This window comes from Ilyonectria robusta (genome assembly GCF_021365365.1).
Source record: "Ilyonectria robusta strain PMI_751 chromosome Unknown BGZ61scaffold_16, whole genome shotgun sequence".
Lineage (NCBI taxonomy): Eukaryota > Fungi > Ascomycota > Sordariomycetes > Hypocreales > Nectriaceae > Ilyonectria > Ilyonectria robusta.
The window spans coordinates 156099-178141 of record NW_025764450.1 but is presented as its reverse complement, the minus strand read 5'-3'; the positions used below and the strand labels follow the sequence as shown (position 1 = coordinate 178141).

General features: G+C 53.9%; 8 protein-coding genes, 1 non-coding gene and 1 pseudogene across 10 annotated transcripts; 5 read left to right on the top strand and 5 right to left on the bottom strand.

Annotated features, from left to right (window-relative positions):
• Positions 1 to 2461: 2461 nt before the first annotated feature.
• BGZ61DRAFT_t155 lies at positions 2462 to 2590 on the top strand (annotated as a pseudogene). Its single transcript has one exon. The product of its transcript is annotated as a tRNA-OTHER (tRNA).
• Positions 2591 to 3650: 1060 nt separating this feature from the next.
• On the top strand, positions 3651 to 3735 carry BGZ61DRAFT_t156. Its single transcript has one exon. It is a non-coding gene; the product is annotated as a tRNA-Asn (tRNA).
• Positions 3736 to 4455: 720 nt separating this feature from the next.
• BGZ61DRAFT_62496 (uncharacterized protein) lies at positions 4456 to 8682 on the bottom strand. Its single transcript, XM_046256929.1, has 2 exons — positions 8543 to 8682; positions 4456 to 8492 (listed from the first exon to the last, which is right to left on the bottom strand). The coding sequence occupies exon 2, from the start codon at positions 8487 to 8489 to the stop codon at positions 4542 to 4544; it is 3948 nt and encodes a 1315-aa protein (XP_046101387.1). The 5' UTR covers positions 8490 to 8492; positions 8543 to 8682; the 3' UTR covers positions 4456 to 4541.
• Positions 8683 to 9535: 853 nt separating this feature from the next.
• BGZ61DRAFT_495864 (DNA replication/checkpoint protein) lies at positions 9536 to 11006 on the bottom strand (the record flags this gene model as incomplete). Its single annotated transcript, XM_046250950.1, has 2 exons — positions 9536 to 10803; positions 10865 to 11006. 2 exons carry the CDS (start codon positions 11004 to 11006, stop codon positions 9536 to 9538), a joined length of 1410 nt encoding a protein of 469 aa, XP_046101386.1.
• Positions 11007 to 11503: 497 nt separating this feature from the next.
• Positions 11504 to 12565, top strand: BGZ61DRAFT_285370 (uncharacterized protein; the record flags this gene model as incomplete). Its single annotated transcript, XM_046238504.1, has 1 exon — positions 11504 to 12565. A coding segment is annotated over one exon (1062 nt), but the record flags the coding sequence as incomplete, so codon positions are not given.
• A 306-nt stretch (positions 12566 to 12871) lies between these two features.
• On the top strand, positions 12872 to 13932 carry BGZ61DRAFT_62464 (thioredoxin-like protein). The gene has a single exon (XM_046256928.1). The coding sequence runs from the start codon at positions 13147 to 13149 to the stop codon at positions 13828 to 13830; it is 684 nt and encodes a 227-aa protein (XP_046101384.1). The 5' UTR covers positions 12872 to 13146; the 3' UTR covers positions 13831 to 13932.
• Positions 13891 to 15103, bottom strand: BGZ61DRAFT_424604 (DASH complex subunit Spc34). Its single transcript, XM_046243610.1, has 2 exons — positions 14788 to 15103; positions 13891 to 14721 (listed from the first exon to the last, which is right to left on the bottom strand). Exons 1-2 carry the CDS (start codon positions 14850 to 14852, stop codon positions 14034 to 14036), a joined length of 753 nt encoding a protein of 250 aa, XP_046101383.1. The 5' UTR covers positions 14853 to 15103; the 3' UTR covers positions 13891 to 14033.
• Positions 15104 to 15288: 185 nt separating this feature from the next.
• Positions 15289 to 15999, top strand: BGZ61DRAFT_480505 (uncharacterized protein; the record flags this gene model as incomplete). Its single annotated transcript, XM_046249198.1, has 2 exons — positions 15289 to 15301; positions 15341 to 15999. 2 exons carry the CDS (start codon positions 15289 to 15291, stop codon positions 15997 to 15999), a joined length of 672 nt encoding a protein of 223 aa, XP_046101382.1.
• Positions 16000 to 16429: 430 nt separating this feature from the next.
• BGZ61DRAFT_534904 (uncharacterized protein) lies at positions 16430 to 17521 on the bottom strand (the record flags this gene model as incomplete). The annotated part of the gene is made up of 1 exon (XM_046254206.1): positions 16430 to 17521. The coding sequence occupies one exon, from the start codon at positions 17519 to 17521 to the stop codon at positions 16430 to 16432; it is 1092 nt and encodes a 363-aa protein (XP_046101381.1).
• A 1888-nt stretch (positions 17522 to 19409) lies between these two features.
• On the bottom strand, positions 19410 to 20266 carry BGZ61DRAFT_480503 (uncharacterized protein; the record flags this gene model as incomplete). The annotated part of the gene is made up of 3 exons (XM_046249197.1): positions 19410 to 19599; positions 19666 to 19935; positions 20133 to 20266. The coding sequence occupies 3 exons, from the start codon at positions 20264 to 20266 to the stop codon at positions 19410 to 19412; spliced, it is 594 nt and encodes a 197-aa protein (XP_046101380.1).
• Between the last annotated feature and the right edge of the window lie 1777 nt (positions 20267 to 22043).

The following is a 22043-nucleotide window of genomic DNA, read 5'->3' as shown; positions in this document are numbered from 1 at the left end:
AGAGCTACATCGGTCACGAAAGGCGTGGGCTCGGTGCAATTGAGCTGACCACGACGACATCAAGATAACGCTTCCGTAAGGACTCTAAAAGCCGGATTGTGATTGCGCTGAAAGTGGCAGGTATTGTTAAATCAGCAGACGTAATGGATACGGTGCCTGAAGCGCACCGGGATGCTCACGGTGAGACGTACCTCTTAGTCCGAGACGATCTCAAACCACCTGCACAGTACAGTCTCTATCATGGTCGCTGAAATCGCAATGTCTGCGATCAAGTTAGACTTCAAGTTGAAGGCGAGATTTCTGGCCAGCAATTTACACCCTCGCTGACAACAACAACAATATTAGCAGGCAGAGCGGAAGTGTCAATGTCATTCTTGTGAAGCTTGTCCGGCTTGGATGGGGCAATTAACTTCTCCCACCACGTATCCTTGCAGTACATGTTGGCAGCAACCTAGCTGAAGAATATTAGGTCGTGCTTTGCAAGACAAGTGGCGAGCTCAACGGTATCGTAGCTGTTGTGGTTCTAGGCAGAGCCCCATAAGGTCTTGTCGTCATTCTCCTCATGAGTAGGTTCTGGCATCCTCGTTGGTAACATGCATGTTCTACGACTAGATATTTAGAAGAAGTAACTTGATGAGGATCAAGTCATCATTCTCCCACAACATCTTTACGATACGGATGACGTCGACGCAGGCGGTGAATATCGCAACCAAGTTCAGTCTCCATATCGTTGGCACCCGAGTTGACGCCAGAGTGAGAATCGTATGGGACTTCGTCGGTGTTCCCAACCTGTGAGGGCTAATGAGCGGTCGCGTGACATGTTCACGCCATGTACGATACCGTAGGTGTGCAAGTGAATTGATGGAGGCATCTATATAGGGAAGGAATTTGACTTGAGTAGGGATTGCAGTAGTCCGTCCGGCGGCCAAGAGTAACTGGTGATACTCAAAAGCCCTTCGCTGACGCAGTAGTCGTTCGGTTTGAGGGTATCTATACCTGAATAATAGAGGAACTTCTCCATGAAGCGGTGGTAGTGTTCCAGGTGTTGTTGGTTCGGTCACAGCTTGGGGGCGACTGTGAAACGATGCTGAGAAAGTACAGCCAGATCTCACTGCCTTCACCTCTCCCTTCACTTCCATCTCATACAATCGTCTTTCAGACATAAAAACTATGTGGAAAAAAAACTCCCTCCAGTCCCCATCCCCTCGAAAAAAGAAGAAAAAGAGCAGTCAACCCGGGACCTGGATCGAGACCACACACCGTATTGCGTCACTGGAGAAACGGGCAATAGCCAGTACAAGTTAACCCAGTCATACCATTAGGCCAGTCGACCTCATTCTTTTGGAGGTGGGGACTGTTATTCTTCTCTGTTACATTCTTCTAACGTTGGCCTTGCAAAACTGAATGGCCACTCTGCCACGGCCGTCGGGCGACAAGGCACAGGCAACAACCAGCAATGATAGAATAACTTGAGGACTTCAGTAAATACTACAAATTTTCAAGAGATCCCTTCAGCAGCCGTTAGGAATTTTGCGATACGCTTACTTTCGGCTGGTGTCGTGGCCCCGAGCAATCTTTACCTTGGGAAGTGCTAGACCGGGCAAACTCACATGTATTGGATGCTGAGCTATGCTTCAATGACTCAGGGTGGAAATATGGTTAGCAAGAGTCTAATCAACTGCTACGAGCTCGAAAGTTTGAGACTTTGAGTGGGTCAGAAAGAGACGGCTCACGTTTGCAGTCTTGACACATTTTTCTTATGCTGAGTCTTTTCGAGTAACGCTGAGCTAATGTTCTATCAATTGATTTCCTTTTTTACACTTATTTTAGAAGATCTTGACGACTCATCCTATGATCGTATGACTCTTGCTCATTTAATGTCGATCGCTAATGTAGTGATAGTGGGCAGCTGTATTGAAGCTGGTCCCACGTGGTAAACATATGACCTCTACCGATCAAACCGAGATTATGCAGGCGTATGTGATCGTTTGAGCTAAAATATACCCTTCCCTGATACAATGTCTACCTGAGGACGAGCTGCCTTCATTCTGATGTAAAGTTGGAAACACAATATCAGCGACTGGACGGAGCATTAAAGGGCACTGTCCCAATAGTAATACAGGTAGATCTAGGGATATTCATATCCAGATACAGGATTATGAATTATAGCGATTCTTTTTCTGTCTCATGAGAATAAGGGTCAGTCGTTCGGATGACGGCGGCTGTCGGAGCTTGCCGGAGCCAGTCGGGAGTGGGGGCCGTAGTGGGGCCGGCCGGGTCTCCGACTTCTCTCTTTGACTGCTTCTGGCTTCTCAAAGGTCCACAGACAGCCCTCGGAATATGATAAATGCTCTTTCTATTTGATGTAAATCTATTTGTCTAGTCGGTGTCGTAACTGCAATCAAGGCATTTATACACAGATTTGAAGTCGATGCAAAACATCTACAAAAGTGGCAATTGATCCCCGATGGCGCAATTGGCTGTGAGTTACACCGACACCCTTTCACGAAGGCGTACATACTGACAAAAAGGGGCAGAGCGCGTCTGACTGTTAATCAGGAGGTTGATGGTTCGAGCCCATCTCGGGGAGACAGTGGAAGTCTACGTTTTCTTTTTGCGTCATTTAATGCTGTTTTTTTTTCTCGCGTAACATTCCTGGTAAGATCTCCTCCCACGTACCCACTTCACGTTAGATTTGATGAAGAATCACAAAGAAATAGCCGGAATGGTAGCTGTAAACCTCTAATTACCCTTCTCCATCCCTGGTCTGGCTGGTTCTGTTGGCTCTGCTGCACCACGCACCAATCTTTTGTTGGTGGGCTTGGGCAACATGGTGGGTGCTGCTAGCTCTCCTAGTCCTTGGATCTGAGATAATGCTCCCGTCAGAGCATGAGAGTAATTGACTCTTTAGTACGTTTTTATTTGTTGCCGACATTCTTGAAGCCAATTGAGCCTTTTGGGATACGTGTTATTATAACGTTCGTTTCAAACTACAACCACGAGGATCCAACAAACCAAGTTCCCCGCCCTAGGTTGAGAACTGTATCCTGCCTCGGGGTCAATTCTAACTTCCAGCTGACTCGGCACTTACTCACAATACTGTTCCCAAGGTCCCTGATGTAAATGGAGACCAGACCTTGCAGAAGTCACGTTGAATATCTATATATTACTGGTTCCCTTAATTAGCCATTGAGTCCTTGGAGCTATTATATCTTCTAACAAATACTACATTGAAGAGGCACGATAATGTCGTCGCAGCCCTTACCACTATGGTTCCCATATTGCCAGCAGCCCTCATCAAGAACACCGCATTGAATATTACCAAATGAATTTATGTCATTTCTTCTCTCGGTACAGATCGCTTAACTTATTGCTCCACACCTTGGTGTCGGTGGCCATATCTGTTGTGTCTTGAGTGAGGTTTGCACCAAGTGTGTCTCCCACCGACAAAAAATGCAAAGCCAGTAAATCTAGTGCCCCTAAGTGTCAAAAATACAATCTTCAGTCATATTCAAATCGTATTCATTGTTTTAGAAGCTAGCCGTCACCTCATCTGCCTCTTGTGTGTCGTAAACTCCGGGCGTCTCTCCGGATGGACGGGATATATACTTCAAGTTCTTTGCCCAACCCCAACCAATTACAACCATTCCTCCCCTGTGGCCTAGTTGGTTACGGCGTCCGACTGTTATTTAATAGACAATCGGGAGATCGGAAGTTCGAGCCTTCCCGGGGGAGCTATTCCTTTCCTTTTGGTGGAATTTCCATCTTCATTTTTGGTGGGTGAAACTAGCAGCATATTGACCCACAACCCCGGCAATAGAAAGCGGGGAGTTCAAGAAAGACTATAAACAAGAGTACCAGTTATTCTAGGATTATTTGGTCTTTAGGGATTCAAGACCAGGGCGAGTTCTTTTGCTTTTGCCGCGGGTAGATCTACCAGATGCAGGCCAACATCGGCAAAGTAAAGGGACTAACAACGTTGTTTGTAGTATTTACTGACGCATATGAGTTACCTTCTTGCCAAGTTGAGTAGACTGAGCAAACTCTTCTTTGTTCCTGTTCTGTTGCAAAGGCGCTATGAAGGTCCTGCGAGAGGCTCGTTGAACAGAAGAAGAGAGGAAAGGACTCTGCCAGCGGAAGGCCTGTCACTCGAGGGATTCCAAATAGAGCCTGCTTTCTGAATTGAGAAAAATATAAATTACTATCATAAGGGACAACGGCTAAGAATTATTTTTGTTCAAGGTACTTTTTTTATATGGATATATATTAGATGCATTGTTAATGATTATCTCAGGATTAGGGGCATGTTGCTGTGCGCAACTCAGCTGGTATTCGAGAATTTAAGTGATGGGAATACCAGAAAATTATGACCTTGGCTTAATTGTGTAATGTTTCCTTGATTATATATCCGTTGGTTACGGATGGATCTATTTGAAGAAATATGCCAGCTCCTCCCAATTCCTCGGCGCAGTGTCCATCTCCAAAGTATGGCACGTCTAATATCATCATCTTATCGGGTATCCAGTCCAAAGTAACGCCCCTCAATCTTCATCGAGCACAATCACCGACTGTCCCAGAGGGCTTGGGTCAACAAGACCGCCATTCAAGGCGGATAGCCTCGTCGCAGCTAAACTAGGGGAGTCGCCACCTTTGCTCTTGGTCGCCTTGGGTGCCCGAATCTCTACCGCGATGGAACTGGAGCGCGACCGTTTGGGGCCTCTGATAGAAAGGGACGGGGGAAATGTCGGAGGGGGCGTGAGGCCAGATGTCATGCTAGGGGTAGGTGTTTGGCTAGGGGAAGTTCGGAGGCGGGAGAGCTCGTCGGGGCAAGTGTCAATGCTCGAGTCGGAGGATACATCTTCGATTATCGGTTTGGTTGAGGGTTCGATATCGGAGAGGGTGAGGAAGGGGGTGTCTATAGGGACAACGACAGGAGAAACGCGCATAGTGTTGGCGATTGTAGCACCGACTTCCCAGCCACGACGCTCCTCGGTCAAACTGCAAGCCCACGCCTCGCGGAACACAGCGCCCAAGGCAACAGCAACCTCACGCGCGACACTGTTGCCCACGATGCGGTACTGGTCCGGTGGCGATCCCAGCAGAACCTCGTCGTCGCGGAACCCCTGCGCGCGGCGGGCCTCCATGATGGTCAGCACGCGGCTCTCACGCCAGTGCAGCGTACGGCCATTTTTGGCGTCGCTGGGGCTCTGGCTCGTCACGACAGTTTCGATTAGGCGCGCGGGAAACTGGCGGCCGTAGGCGTTGGAGTTGGGACGGGATCGGCCGAGGGATTTTCCTGTGTCTGGCGGGAAGACGAGGCGCTCGACGGGAGTGATGACGCCGGAGCCTGCAAGCTTGCGATCGGGACCATACCAGGCCTGGGCGAAGTTCATGCCCCATGGTTGGATGGGGATCAAGTTGACTTTGAGGCGCAGCTGCTTCGTAAAGCCGAGGGAGATGCGGTGGTCAGGGAACGGCACGCAGATGTCCGGCTTGGAGTCGTACACCGGCGGGAGGTCGGCCGTTGCGGCGCTAGCGGAGACGAAGTCGAAGGGGGTAGCGTCTGGCATGGCGCGCTCAGCCATAGGTTCGCCTGTGGGCAAGTTGCCCAGACTGAGCGACTTGGTGAGAGGAGGGTGTGCGTGTGTCGGGTCGGGACGCCGTGGGAGTTGGAGGCCGGGGGCGGCAAACGCGAGGAAGACGCGAGAACGACGCTGCGGGGAGCCGCAGGATGAAGCGTCGAGGAAGAAGAAGTGAGTCTGGTAGCCCAGACCGACGATGGCGCAGATGAGTTGGCTGAAAACATCTTGATCCCGGTTGGCCTTTTTCTGAACGATGCCCGGGACGTTCTCGAGGAGGCCATACCGGGGGCGATAGAGGTCGATGAAGGACCCAAAGGCCGCAACAAGAGACTGGTTCTTGCGTTGGGCGAGCGTCGTTTTGTCGTTGGTCAAGTGTGAGAAACCGGGGCATGGACTGCCTCCGGAAATGAAGTCGACGTCCCCAATGCGCGGGACGCTACGACTGAAGCGACCCTTAATCGCCAGCCGCTGAAGGTCGTCGATAGATCCGAGAAACGGCGAGACGGCCTCGGGTGCCGATACGTTGGCCATGTATGTATGCATAGCCTTGGTGTCGTAGTCGTTGGCCCAGCGCATCTCGATGCCGCCTCCGTCTTCGAGGCCACGTCCAAAGTTACCACCGCCACAGAAGAGATCCAGGCCACGAAGTCGGGTGATCTCCTCTGTCGGGTCGTAGCCCTGTCGGAGAGAAGGGGGGGATGATGTCAATGGGGTGTACGAGATATCATTGGAATATTGGTCAACAGTTTCCTCGTGGGTGATGTAGAAGAAATTACCAACTCCGTCCCGGTCGTATGGAGTTGGGATCGGTTTTCCAGTTTCGAAAAAGCGTACAAAGCACGGCTGCCGGATACGCCGCTTCTTGACTTCGACAAGTTGCTGGCTGTAGACGAGCTCATTTCGTCGAGCAGCCTTTGCCTTGGGGTCAACCTGGGCGCGCCGCAATAGTCGCCGGAACCTAAATATCTCGGCGCCTTCTTCCCTATATGAGGACACGAACTCGCATGGCTCCGACCGACCTGTTGATTTATCCAGGATGACTAGGAGCGTCTCGCCCGGTTGGTACTTTGGTGTGCGGCTCGCCTTCTTAGTATGCGCGCAACACATGTGGTCCTTCTTCAGCGTGATCCATTTGCGCTCGGTGTGGATGTACGTCTGGCGACAGAATAACTCGGCGCTCGTGGCCGAGGTGCCACCAAATTCGACATCGTGGACGCCGAGGACCTCTTTCGCGGTAATCTTGGAAGACTCGCCGCACGAGCAATGATCCGAGAGGAAGAGCTCGTTGTTCCACGGGTATTTCATAATGCCACAAAGGGTATCAACGGCGCGGTAGTACCAGATGACGTCGAAGGAGCGCTGGCCTCGGCGGTCGACATGAACATGTTGCACAAGGGCAAACCACCGGTCGACGTCGCTGAAGCCGTGCGACACGTCGCGTCGCCATCGCGTGCCAGAATCAGCTCCGTCGCGCTGTGTGGAGATGGTGTCACCGGGCTTGATATCTTGGATCTGTTGCGTCGCCGCTATGGACAAGCACTTAGCCGTGTCGTGGATTGGTGCTGGCAGTTCAAGGTTGCGCTCTTGTATTAGTTTATTGCGCAGCGTCTGGGTCTCCTTGCTCAACGGAACAGCCTCGAGGCGATCGCCGAAGGGCAGGTGGGCGAAACAGTCATAAATATACTTGGTGACAACCGTAGAAGGGTTCTCCGTCTTGTTCTCCCCCTTGTTCTCGTAGGGCTTGTAGTAGCAGCCATGATTCAAGATCTCCAACCAGAGCGTGTGGGCATACGTCTTTGTGTAGCCCAGCACACCAATCGCCTCTTTGTGCAGAAAATCACGGTTCGCAATGACGGAGGCACGGAAGTCGTCGCGGGGAAACTGGTTGCGCCAAGCGACAAACTCAGGGGCCTTTTTGTGCACCTTGTCCATCCACGTACCGAAGGTAGAGCGGAAGTGAAAAATCGTCACCTTACGACGGTTCTCGCCCATGACCTTGAGAAAGTCGACAAAGTGCTTGGCCAGGTCTGCCACCCACAGGAACGGGTTGAAGAATCGGCGGTATTCAAAGGCAGGCGTGCGAAGGCGATAGTAGATCTCACTATCGCTGTTCAAATCAGAACGGAGCCAGATCTTGTCGCGGACGGTGTGTTTGGACAGGGCCCCGTAGTTGCCGATGGGAATCGCCGAGATGGGGACTCGTCTAACAAAGTAGGCCGTGTTGCCGACGCTGAGCTGACCGTCGAAAAAGAAATCCCTATGGCCAATCTTGGTGTCGAGTTGATGGAGAGATCGCATCTCCTCTGGGAATTGCGGGTGGTCTCGGTAAATAGCAAACTTGTCGAGCTGGAACTCGATGGATTCGATATCCTGGCCGGCCTTCTTGGCCGCCCAGCAGAGAAGGCGGACAGCCTCTCGCTCGGATTTGATCGGGACGCCGGGTTCGAAGGGTTCGTAACACGAGCGTGGGATGATCAAGGTGCTTTCCGGGAGTTGTACGCTCAAAGAGCGGCTCACGGGGAAGTCCGGAGGGTCATCCACGACGATGGGTTCGGAGTCGTTGGGAGTTTCTAGGCGATCAAGTCCCGGCTCGACGCTCTTACTGTGGCACAACTCCGGGGGGTCGAGGGAATAATCGCTGATTTCCGGGGGCAGCTCATCAATGCAGGAGGTCGGACAGGTAGGCGGACTGAGTGAGGGAGCAGCCGTCAGGAGGCCGCTCTCATGTGGCATGATGTGGTTAACGTCGAGTACCCGGGCATCATTGTCCATGAATCCGATTGACAGGGGCATGATTGCAAAGAGATCCTGCTCACTTTGAGTGACGGTTTGAAACTCATTTTCGAAGATGCTCTCATCTCCTTCCACCGAGTGGAAAGGATCGTCGTCTGTGACCAGCCAGTCCATGATCTTTGAGAGGTCAGATGAATAGCTGCTCAGTACAGGTCCAAGTCACTTACAAGGGTGTGTTGCGATTAAACTCATGCTACCGCCAATGCATGTTCCTTATAGGAAAATGCGCAATCCAGGCGATAATGAGGAGGTGAGGTGAGGTGAGGTAAGGTGAGATGAGAATGATATTGGACCGCAAACAAACGCGCCTCCAGCAACGGCTACCTCGCGCCGCACTGCAGGGAACAGGGTGTGCCGTTTCCTTGTCCAACAAGTCTATGCGCCCTGTTTGAAGAATGAAGAACCAGAAGCGGACCAAAAATAGAGGAGCTCAAAGAGAAGATTGGACCACTAGGCCAAGAATCGCCTTTGAGAAGCCTGGTGGAATGCCCGTGTCCCACGACACACGCGCCCACTTTCGGAATATCGACGCCAGGAACAGGAACAAACAAGACAAGGAGGCTGGCTGGGACATGTCCCGTTCAGGTAAGACGGCGGCGGCGGAAACCCAGCAAAAAAAGGAACAACAATGCACACCCGGTTACTCAAACAAAGTAGCTCAAAGGGTAGCCGCTCTCTCGACGAAGGCTGGATAAAACAAGGTGCTTCCAACGAGGGCACGCGCCGCGCGACGCCTCCTTTGTCGCTGACGATGTGATGCAATGCGACGCGGCAGACGCCCTCGAACGAGTGGAATGAAAGGGAACGAGTAATTTGATGGACTCGAAGCACTGGCTCAGGACGCACGTCACTAAAACACTAAAAACACCACATGGCGCTAATCCGTTTGGGGCAAAGAACCACTGCACTTTGCAACGTTATTACTAGGATGATCGCTCAACTTCAACTACAGCTTGCTGCATCTCTTACTCCATTTAGGTCTCATCTCCAGTATGTATTCTTCCATTACAAGGTTCAAAATCGAAGAAACACTACCACAGACTCATAGTCATAACCTTCTATCTATATATTCCACCACAACGCCTTGAATGCATCTTGTCATAAGCCGTAGCCCAACACAAGGCCGGGTCTTCCCAATCAGATTCTCCCTCTTCCCTCCTTCATCTTCGCCGACGGAACCTGCTACCAAACCCTGGCCCTCCCTTGGATCCATTGTTCTTTAGCTTGAGCCGCTGGAAGTTTGCATGAGCCAGCTCATTGACCTTTCTTGCCGCCTTCTTCACCGGTCCTGGCTTGCTCGCGGCCTTCTTAGACTTTTTAGTCTTCTTTGCCTTGGCATTCTCAAAGTCCGATCCATCCTCGTCGCCAGCCTCTCCCTGCGTCTCGGGGATCGGATCCTCGTTCTCATCGCCGACCTCCTCGCCCTCTGCACCCTCTCCTATGTTTTCCGGGCGCCTCATTCGTATAGGCTTCATGTTGGAGCGCTTCGTTGTCCGCTTCTGTCCCTTCTTCTTGAATACCCTCAACGAATTCGAGTTTCCATCTCGGCCCATGACTCCCTCATCCGGACTGTCGTACAGACCCTCATCGTCAAACCCACCAAGCGGAAGCTGTCTGACTTGACTATCCTCCTCCAACACATCGTCCTTGGGTAGCGGTATAGTCGGTGGCTTCGGTCTCGATATGCCATTTTCCTCATCCTCAATTTCTCGTAGAGCATCCAGCTCGTCGTCCAGATGATCCTCCTCAACTTTTCGTAGACTAGCAACAATCTCACTCAGTCCTTTCACCATGGACTTGCGTGGTAGTCTCAACGGTGCTGGTGCATCAAACTCGCTATTCTCATCCAGAGCTGGAAGAGAATGGCGTTTGAGAAAAGCGGGCGTGTCGAACTGAAGTTTTGACACTGAACTTGGCGTGACGGCATCAAAGTTCCCGTCTCGGTTCTTCTGTGGCGTCATGAAGTTGTCTAACCTCTGCCGCTTGCTCGAAGACATAGGCGTCCGACCCAATCTAGCAGTCAATTCATCGTCCATAGCGGCGGATCGCTTGCTCGGTGTTGCGTCGATTCTTCGTTGGGCACCCCCTTTTCGGGGAGAATCCCTCCTTGGTGTTCCCAACTCCTTTTCCACCAGCAAATCGAACAATCCCAGAACACGTCCATCGCGCTGGGGGGTCGGGCCAAGAGATGTCACGGAAGCTGGGCTGAAGAGCTTTCTTGAGATGGCGGGCGAATTCATCAGGCCCTCGTCATGGTCGACATTGCGGTTCTTAGAAGGAGTCTCGAATTGTTTGGTACGCTTTGTGGGTGTCTGGGCCAGGTGGGCGTCGGACCTGCGTTTCCTGGGCTTGGGATCCTCTTTCGCGGACGGTGGTACCTTGCCAGAGAGGATATCGCGGACCTTGTTGTACTGCTTGTACTTCTGAGCTGTTCATCGACGAGTCAGCGCAAGGCGTCTTGGGTGGTGTCTCTAGACCATGCCACCTACCGATTTCCGGGTTGGCCTTGATGTCTTCCCTTCCAGGCTTCTGGCCCTTGTGTGTCTTGGCCCAGTCGCTTTCCCACGACTTCAAGTCGGCGCGTAGTTGTTGTGATTGGGCGTCGTACTCTGCTTTGGTTGCGTCGTCCATTGCGGTATGCGGTATACGGTCAAGGGGGTCGACGGAGAGGTTATGGAGAGAATATGGAGAAGGCCAAGAACCAGGAAAAGGCAAAGCTTGGAGGTCGACGTCAAAAGAGGAGCATCAATGACGGGGTCGCGGGATTGACATATGACAAGAGGGAGATTCGAGTGGGGAATGTCGCGATTTCAACACGAAGAGCAGACTAAACAGTCAGACGCGGGAGCTTTGGACGCGTTAAGTGCAGGTGTCTGCAGCGGGACCGTTATGGCGCTTGCAGGGGAGGCGCGGCACTCCCGCCACAGGTACGTACCGCTACGCCACTGGTCTTCAAAGACTCATCCAAAGGCCCCGCGTGCGACTGTTAAATTGTGTCTGCGACTGAGGCCAAGGCTTCAACTCCTCCATCTTCCACTCGTCTGCTTCTCATTTCTCTCCCTCCACCCTCGCGGTCGCAGTCCATGCGCGCCATGCACGCCACGTGCACAGCCGGCTGCGTAACAACCATAGACCCCGACCATTCCACCGACGATCTCCAGCGCCGAGTCCTCCAGAGCACCCTCGACGAGATCTCGACCCGACAACAAGACTCGGCCGATTGCTGCGTAATCTGCCTCGAGGCCGTCAGCGAAGCTTGCGAGGCCCTTCCGTGCCGTCACCATAACTTCGACTATCTCTGTCTTCTCAGCTGGCTCGAGCAGTCGCCCAAATGTCCCCTGTGCAAGGCGACTGTCGCCCAAGTCCGCCATGCCCTCGACGAGCCAGTCGCCAAAGTCTACGACGTTCCTCAGCCTGCGCCTAGCCCCTCTCCGCAAAATTCAAGAACGTACTCGTCTTCAAGGAACCACCTCCATAGGCCTCACTGGCGACGCCCTTACCGCGACCGACCTCACAACACCACACACGAGAGCGTCTCTCGCGCAGTTACCCAGCGTCGCGATGTATACCGCCACAACCGCTACTCCAAACACGTGGGCTCAAACCGAGTCTCCCGATACCGAGAGTTGACTCCCGCGCTCTTTCGTGAAGACGAGGAGCTGGTTTCACGCGCCCGGATGTGGATTCGCCGAGAACTACAAGTGTTTTCGTTCCTCAGCATAGACGAAGCGCCTTCCACGACGGCCCACCCCGACACGAATGCAAGAACCGCCCAGGTGCGGAGAAGAGCCAACAGCGCCGAGTTTCTCCTCGAGTACACCATTGCCGTCTTAAAGTCTGTCGACATCATGGGGAGTGGGGGCCAGGCCGAAAATATGCTGGCGGATTTCCTAGGGAGAGACAACACACGATTATTTCTGCATGAGTTGCGCGCCTGGCTACGAAGCCCATACACCAAGCTTGAAGATTGGGATCGGGCAGTGCAGTACGACGATTCTGAGACCGCAAGGAGCAGCAGACCCGAGATAGAAAGAGACGCAGCCACTGAGACAGGGTCCGTGGAGAGCGGACGTCATGACGCACACTCCAGAGATCGCCAGAGGATGAAAGGAGATTTCTACCGTCCCAGAAATAGCCGGTCAGAGAGAGAGGGGCCTTCGTCCAGACACGAACCATATGGTCGGAGACGTAGAAGACCAGCGTGGGACAGCCATGATTAACGACACCTAAAGAGTTGGAACATAGAATTGGATTTTATAGAAATGATACCCGGAGAGCAATCTCCATAGGATGGATACGCCAAATGCAACAACAATTAATTCATTCCCGCCTCCGCTAGCCATGCTAGTTAGCGTCAGCCGTATGTTCCCAGTCATGAGGGTGGATCGCCAACAGCAACTCCCACATACACCGCAAATCACCAAACAGGAATCATATTCAACAATCGGCGATTCCGGCATGTTGAGTTCATCCGCGTCCGCACCTCCGCCGTCGGTGGGGCATCATGTGGAGTATCGCCCGGACCCGGGACGGAGCTGATTTCTCAGCAACTTGCGGAGTTCCGCCCACTATTACGGGATGACCTAGAACGGTGTCAATCGCCGCGTGTCGTTTGCCTTTAAATGAAGGATTTTCCTGGAGTCAATATTCTCAGAATCAACTCAAAGATCGAAGAAACATCATTCCTTCTTTTGTTGTCCTGCGTCACCGATCGGCCACTCGCATCTAAAACTCTGCCAGACATCACCAACCACTCGCCCACCCCTTCACAATGGCCTCCCTCGCCATAACCGCCATCTCCGACCCAGTCTGTCCCTTCTGCTACCTCGGCCTCATACGCCTTAACCGCGCCATCGAGCTCTACCGCAAAACGGTGCCCGGCGCCTCCGCCACCCCCATCACCATCGCCTGGCACGCCTTCCAGCTGGACCCCGCCGCGCCACGCCGCGTCTCGCAGCCGCTGGCGGCCAAGATGGCATCCCGCTGGGGCGCGGACCGCGTGCCCGAGATTCAGGGCAAGCTGCGCAACGCGGGGCTGAGCGGGGGCGTGCAGTTCAACTTCAACTCGCGCATCGGCAACACGATTGAGGCGCATCGGCTGGCGGCGCTCGCGAGGCGGATGGATCCGCGCGGCGAGGAGGGCCTCCAGCACAAGGTCTCGCAGGAGACGATGCAGATGTACTTTGAAGGTGGTGGCGACATTACGAGCACGGATGACCTCGTGGGTGCGGCGTCACGGGCGGGTATCGATGCGGACGAGGCCAGGGCGTGGATTGAGAGCGACCAAGGGCTCGAGGAGGTTCAGCTGGAGGTCGATGAGGCGGTCAGCATGGGCATCAGGGGAGTCCCGCGGTTTATTATCAACGACAAATTTGTCGTCGAGGGGGCGGATGATGTAGGCGTGTTTCTGGAGCAGCTTGTTCTTGCCCGCCAGGATGGATTGGGAGGGAATTAGAGGGGGTTTGGTATAAGAGGGTGAGTTGACAAGACTTAGCGATATATATTAGAATTGCGTGTAGAATTGGCAGTTTAGTGCAGTTGGTTTGGTATTGGTTAACGAGAGAGTTCATTCGCTCATAACCCTCATTCTCTCCGTCGTATAACCATCTCATCGTCGTTCAGGGGTATATCCTCACATCATTCATCCTTCTCAGCAACTCACATATTCATAAGCCCCCCCAAATCCTTCTCCATCGCCCTCAGCCTTGTCTGTAGCTCCCTCTTCTTCAGCTCCATCTGCCTCGCCTCCTCCTCCTCCCTCCTCAGGTCCTCCTCCGTCCACGTCCCGGCCTCCTCCTCTTCATCCTCCTCATCCTCCTCGTCTTCCATCCAATCCCGATTCATGCTCGCCAGTTGCTCCGCCTGCTCAGACACTCGCGCTTCGTAGTATGCCATGGTGTTTTTCCCGTGCGCATACTTGCTCCGCAGGGCATTGATGCGCTCGCGTGCTCCCGGGAGCTCGTAGACCCCGCAGAGCTTCTCGGCGCCGCGCAGCAGCACGCTCACGTCCACATCACCCTTGCGGTCCTGCTCTCCGCGGCGGAGCTGGTCGTGCATCTGGCCTCCTAGGACTGCGGACACAGCCGTGTGGCGCCGAGGGTTGTGCGGGACGCCGGTGCGGGTAGGAGGGCCAGTTGTGACCTCTCCCGAGGCGACATTGAAGACGGTTTGACGTCGGTGAGATGACTTCTTCTTCTCAGGCTCTGTAGGTTTCAGGGTCGTAGATGGCGGTGGGGGAGGAGGCACGGAGAAGAGAGCGCGCTCGTGGGGTTCGGTGTCGCGGATGAGGGACGTGATGTCGTGGTTGGAGAGGAGGGCGTTCGTGAAGATTTTGGGTTGAGGGAAGCTATTGCGGCGCAAGTTAAGGTTAGCCAGGGAACATCTTCTTAGAGCAACATCTTGAAATACATACGGGAGGGAATCAATCCCTTGGCATGAGAAGCTTATTTGCTCGAGGTGTGCTGAAATGAGGGACATGGTGAGAGTTGGCTTTGGCGGGGTCGCTCAGCGCGTCGTGGCACAACCGGCCTGAGGATTGTTACTGCCGTCGTCTAGCTGAATAAAGTATTGAAGTCTCTTTTTGCGGCTCTCAGAAGCCCGGAGATTGAAGTACTAGTTCAATCGTCGAAAACTGGTTGTGGCAAGAGTCGGTGGTTGTGGGTGATGATTGTTGTGCTTGAGTGTCGATTCCAGCAACCGACCAAAACAATCGGCACGCGATCGTCAAGACGTTATCGATAAGCTCTATAGTGGGGTCAGACCGCCACTTCCCCGGAGCAGATAACGAGCTCTTATCGGGATGACCTACCCTAGACCGACTATTAGCCTATCTTTTGCATCACGTCATGTCATGCTGCCGCGAGTCTCACCCGACCCGAAGACATCTCCATCAGCGCTAACTAACCTTCCATCCATGGATACCCATGGTTCGTTCCTTCATGGCCCTCCCTAATCTCGAACAACAGCTGAGAATCTCCCCTTTGCCCTAGCCCGTGCACAAACCACTTCCCCCTCTCTCTCCTCCCCGTATTATGCTCTCATCCCCAATACCCACTTCCCTAAGCAGAAGGTGCTGCTGAAGCATGAGAGTGCCCCATCTATGCAACTATCATCGCGGCATCCAATATTCCATCCCACCTACACGCCTAGACTCAATGGTTTCTCCATCACAATACAAGCTATGCAACGTGGTCATTGCCGGATCCTTTCCCCGGCCTCCCTAATGCCAATGACGCACACGCACATGATGCATGTCTGTCATCCCCTTAGCCAGGTCACCCACCCCCATTCCACCCCCGTCCAACCCACCGGTGTCACCGCCTCACTTTTGGCAAACGACTGGACAATCGCCTGTGGGCCACAAAGCCCCAGTGGACCAGATCATGCAACTTCTGTCGAACCGGGTGCATTGTTGAAATCTCCTGGAATCAATTCCAGTCAGGTCTCGCCCAGCAGAACTGGACACGAGACCCAAGTCTATCCTAGTCTAAGCTTCAATCGACAGATCATCAACAATCAAACCAAATACAACAACAATCAAAGTCCTTCAATGCATACTTTCCCCACTATGCGCATATTCTTGTGTCCTCCAACGATGCCATCGCTCGTAAAAGCATCCGACTGACATATAAAGAAACGGTCTATAAGGTATCGAACGAAAATGCAGGGTCGGCGGTGATCCAATTGTTGCCTGTGCCCCTGATGCTGTGCCCTCCGTCTATGCAAATGCCAAACATCAATCTCCCAAATCAAATGCTCATTCTCATCCGGCTGGCCCGTCAATGTCCTCGTCAGGGGCGAGTGTCAATGCCTGGACCAGGCCCGCAATGCCACGGATCGTCGTCGGATCCCTTGAAGCGTGATTGACCAGTCGAATAGCCCGGTAAAGGCAGCGTCGGGCTCGTAGGTTTTTAAGGTAAAACGTCATCATCATCAGAGGGACCCCGGGTCTCCTCTCATTCTCGTAATTTCATCATTATTCATGTCTGTCGCGGCTCGTGGACAGCGTATCCGGGTCGTCTAGCCTGGCGGCCGACCTTGGCTTCATTTCGGGTTCAACTCGAGTCCATCTCCATGATTTCCATATCCCAGTAAGGCAATTCCCGGGCCAGATCCCGTCCCGCAAGAAACTCGTCCTCGCTCGAGTCGGGCTCGTCGAGCTCCTCGATTCGAGCGGGTGGCGGGTCATGGAACAGGAGGCTAGTGCGTTGCATCTTTCTTCGCAAGCGGCGGGCGCTAGACCCGACATCGTTGACGTCCAATGCTTCGCCATCGTCGTCGGAATCGCTCAGCTCGCTGTGAGTGCGCTTTCCGAAGCTGCTTCCCATGCTCATCCGACGGAACTTCCTGAGCTGCTCCCGGCGCCTCAGGAAGGCCTCCTCGTCAAAGTCGTAGTCAGCATCGCCTCCAACAACTTCGTTGTCTGAGGTCTCGTTGCTGCAGTTGAGGTTTTTAAGATCCTGCATCATGTCCTTGTCGAGTTCCTTGGGCACTTCTTTGTGTCTTGATCTGGACCGGCTGCAATTCGACTCAATTTCGGTAGGTTGCAAGATATCGAGGCCTTCGCATTCGCTGTCCATCGGGTCAACGTCTTCGAGAGTGAAGTTGCAGATGACCGTTGTCGTGGCGGCAGTCAGGTGAGAGGTCTCAGCCTCGTCAGATACATCAGAGTCATCTTCTGAGTCCTCAGAGTCGTCGGAGTCGTCGGAGTCTTCGGAGCTTTCCGAGTCTGCCATCTCGTCTTCGGAATCAACAATGTCCGGTACCAGACCCGGCCCTGGAGCGTCGGGCACGCTGCCGATGCTTGCGCTCTCCGAGGAGTCGTCATCAGAGTCATCGAGGTCGTCAGACGAGGACGACGAGGAGCGAGGGCTCAATTGCTCCGGGCCAAGGGTAGGCTGGTAGCTGAACTGGTGACCATTTCCGACGGGCTTAATGTTAGGGTCCTCGTTAAGTGGCTTGAAAATGTCCCGAAAGTCAGGCTGGCGGCGAGGTTTGAGACTGTGCTTGCGAGAGGCGGGCGGCGAGGTGGTGGGGGTTTCGGGTGGCGAGGTTGGGTCGGCGGTGAGATGCTGATCTTGCTGGACCTGGGCATGATGGAGGTCCGGCGTCGACGGCCGACGCCGTAAAGTTCTACTCCTAGGCATAGTGGAGGTAATGCTTGTCGTGCTGTTTATATTTTACCCGTCGAGAGCGGAACAACAAAAAACGTATATATCGTGGGAACTCCCGGTTGTGGTCCTAGATGGGGTTCCGGCCAAGTATCGGAGTCGTAAGTAAAGGGCGGGCGGCTTAGACAAAGACGGGAGCGGGATCTTATCAATCGAGCTCTTATGGTTGGCGTGGGTGTGGGGTAATGGAGGTCAACCAGCGGTGGGTAAGTACAGAGGGTACAGAGGGCCGCGGTGAGGGCGAAGGGTCGGCGGGTTGCGAGGTACTGGACAGTACAGTACCACGAGGAGAGGAAGGGGAAGAGGAGAGGGAGACACAAAAAGCCGATCGAAAAAAAAATCGGTGCTGTTTTCGGTGCACCCGTTAGGTTGCTGCTGGTTGCTGCTGGCTACTGCGGTTCTGCTAGGATTCTGCGCGGGGCTGCCAGCAGAGCATCGCAGGATGCAACGCACCCAGGTGGGAGGGGAAGGTGATTGGGTCTTGGGCGAGTCTGGGTCCTTTGCTGGGTCCCTTGGGTCCTTTGGGGGTCTTCTGGGTCGGGCGGTTTTGGCTCTGGTGTCAGGGCTGGACTGGGCTAAAGGCAGGCGGCCGGCTTGGGCTTGGGCTGGGCTGGACGAGCGCCGAGCGGGCGGAGGAGGGGGGCGCGGAAAAGAAACGGGGGACCCAGAAAAAAAGGTGGAGGGCGTGAGGGATGGAGGAGGATGGCGGAGGGAGGAAGGGATGAGGGTGGCGTTTTGGCGTGCAACGTCAGCTTCCTTTCAGCTTTCGATTGCGGCAACGGCCTAAGCTGCGATGGGGGGTGAGACGGCGAGTTGCAACAGCAGTGAGAGCGTCAATGGCGGTCGGGGCGGCGGTTGCAGTGTCGTTGATGCGTTGTTGTTGCGCGGGTGTTACTGTAATGGCAGTGGTGATAGTCAGGGAGTCAAGCCCCAAAGAAGGAACCTCCAGCACGGAGAGGATGATATGCGACGGGTGTTTGGGATCATGATAATGTGTCTCGTGGCTGAGAGACGTTGATTGCTGCGCGGACGCTTGGCGGGGAACCAGGGAGCCCGACAAAAAAAAGGCTGAGGGTGAGCTTCTTAGTTGCGGATCGGCTTTTGCTTTTCGTGGCTCGTGGCTCACTCGCTTGTTGCCGCTGCAGCTGTTGCCGTTGTTCGGTGGTTGGCGGGAATTCCCCTTCTACAACCCAACGGGACGCTGATGTCGTCGTCGTCGGGGAAGTGGGGGACGGGAATTGGACGTCGGTTCCGTATCGTTGTCGTCGTTCACTTGAGAGGGGATCAAGTGAAGATGACAAGAGAAGAGAGAACGAGGAGAGGATGGAGGGAGGAAAAAAAGTTGTGACGAAGGGGAGGAGGCGAGATGGTGTACCTACCCAGGCAGGCACGGCGATTGAGAAAGGTAGGAGGGAGGGAAGGTGGCTGATAGGTGCAGCAGTAGTAGGCCCGCACAGCTCAACGGGCAGCAAGGACCGGTACGGCACGGTACGATAGAGAGAAGAGTGGTGCTAGAGCACTAGAGCACTGTAGGTAGGCGGGCGCCTCAGCTAAGGTCTGGGATGCGATGCGATGGTACGGTATTAGCGCGACCTCTGGGATAACGACCGACCGACAAAGGAGGAAGGAAAGGCAAGCGGCCAGGGTGAAGTTCACACTAAGCGAAGCGTTTAGTTATGGCTTTATGCCACTCTTCTTCCGTCAAAGGGCCAAAGTCTCACACTGGCGGCCTGTCCTGGTCCTGGCGGGGGGGGGCACTTGACGGCTCCGAGTCCGCACTGCTTGCTCTGGTCACTGGAACGCGACGACACTGCAAGGAGAAGCAAGGAAAGGCCCTGCCACTAGCGGACAGCACGATTCTGATTCAGGCTTTGATCTGGCCAATGCCGGGTCCAAAAAGACGACGACGGGGACACGAGCAGCGTGTCTCTGGCTGTCTGCGGGTGCCTCTGCGGAGGGTAGCGCCGGGGCCGGGGCCGGTCTTCGGGTCCAGCAGGGGGGCGAGGGGACGCCGCTGGGTGGAGACTGTGGGTTGGTGGTTTTCGGCGGGCTTGCTGCAGTGCAGAAGCAAGAAGCAAAAAAATGAATAAAAAAGTGCTCCTGTGAGACAAGATGCACACTGAGACGGACGTGGGGAGAGAGACACAGCAGCTGAGCTGAGGAGAGACTGGGGAGGGCTGGAGCTTGGGCTATCTTCTTGGCCTGAGACAAAAATGGTCAATCGGGGAAAGTCGACAGTGACCCCCACGGCTAAAAACTGAAGATGCTTCCGATGTCTCGGGTCGGCAATTTTTTGGTGGGCAGGTGAGATGAGAGAGAGGGGGGAGAACTTGACTCGGGAGTTTGAGGGTGACGAGTCTGTGTCTGTCTGGAGGACGGGAATGGTCTGTCTAAGGTACAGTAGCTAAAGGTGCGTGGTGTTGTGGGTGTGGGTGGGTGTTTTGTGTGTTGCAATCTTGTGGGAAGACGCAACGGCGGGTGAGGAATGAGGTAAGATGAGATGAGACTAGTAGATCTCGGTCTCGGTCGCAAATCTAAGATAGAAGGATAAAGAAAAGCAGTCCTAGTCCTATACTGACTGACTGACTGACTGAGTTGAGGCGCGGCTAAAAGGGCAAGCCTGAGCAACCCTTGGCAACCTGTTAGTCTGAATCTCCGCAAACTACCAGAGAAACACGAAAACAAAAAATCCTCCGCAGTAGGCGGCAACAGCTCCGCCATTTATAGTCGGGCTCCGTCCAGTTGACGTTACTCAACGTCTCTCTCTCTCCATCTCAGCCTGACCGCATTCGCCGTGAAGTGCAAAACTAATTATGGACCGGCCCGCTCCCATCCCCAACCGACTCCCCACGGCCGCGACTCTCGATTGTCCACGTCGATGTCTTTGTGTCCGCCTGTCTCACCTGGCTGGGCCTGTCTCACCTGGGGAGCCTGCTAGCTCAACGCAAGCCAATGCACGAATATCAGCCGGTGGATGAGAAGTTCTAGTTGGTCCCAGCACAATGGGCCACCGCCACTGCCAACGTCAACAAAAAAAATTGTCACAAACCAGTGGAGGGCAGACAGCAGCGTGCAGCAAAATAACTGGAGCCCATTTTCGACCGAAACATAGAAAAAAAATTATCCAAGGCACAGGCACAGAAATACTACGGCGGCCGTTAAAAAGAAAACTCTCCCAAGCGCCGGCCGGCCCTGGGCGGATCCATCCGGTGTCCGCCAGAGCCAGACCGGGGAGGGGCATGGAGCGTCAACACCGAATCGACCGAGTCGCCTCCTGCGGGCTTGGGCAGCAATGCTCCTCGCTTGTTTGTATTTACCCTTCGCTTCCCGCACAGCCCGAGTACGCACACGAGGCAAAAGCACAGCGAGGCGGGTACAAGAAAAAATTTGAACAATAACCCGGAGCCGCGATTGGGGATCTGGTCGCCCGGGGCCTGGCTTATCAGAGCCGTGCTTGGGGCTTATGACTCCTTTCCCGCGTGGGTACTGCAGCTGTGCTGTGCGTTGGGCTCGGCGCTCTGCGGTAGTTGGCTGACAAGTACATGCCGGCCTACATGATCCAGCAGCGCCGGCTGCAGCTGAATGGCTGAGTTCGCTCCGTTGTGAGACTTGGGGCGAGGTGTTGGTATGCTCTGAAGTGTGTGACTCTTCTGGGCAGAATTTGCCAGATGGCCAGATGGCCAAGTCTGAGTTGGCAAGAGAACAGGAACCCAAAAGCGAAAACACGAATTATCGGTGTGTCGTGTGTACGAGTGCATATACCAATGCTGTCCAGTTGTCTCGATTCGTCGTCCAGCCAGTCAACAACTCGTGGCCTGTCTCTCTGACCACCCTCAACTGGACATCAATGACCGGGGCAAACCTTAGTGGAGGGAGGTTGAAAATGTTCCCCTTACCCAAGAGACTAAACAAGTACTTTAGGGTACTGGTACCCAGTGTGTGGTACCGAGGCGTAGCCTAACGGCCAGATATCGTCATCCCGCATCTGATTCGTGCTACAGGGTAGCTGGCGTGGGTGGGTATTTCACATGGCATTCATGCCATCATTGCGTAGCACCGGTGATCGGGGTCGGATCGCGAGCCCTAGGGCTTATTCTGAGATAAGATTTATCGCAAAGAGAGGAAATGATGGCCATCGGATCGGCAAGGGTGTGGATCATGGACCTAATATGGGCATGATAAATGGGTTGAGTCTGTACTTTTTATCTCATTCATTTGGTACAAATCGAACATGACATAGATTCAGAAGCTAGAGAAGCACGTCCCGAAGGCAAGGATAAATCACCTCATGTTGCCATAAAGATGATCTCATGACTTTAGCTCTCCCGTCTCCCGAGCGCTGGACGTACATGTGGCTGCAGCAATCAAGCCGACTTGCACGTGAAAACAAGCAGGCTTGCGATGACACTGAAACAGGTGATCAACTTTATTCTTCCGAAAAAAAAAAAACTCAATTCAGAAGCCTTAAGCTGTGAAGTAGATTGAGAGTTCTCAAAAT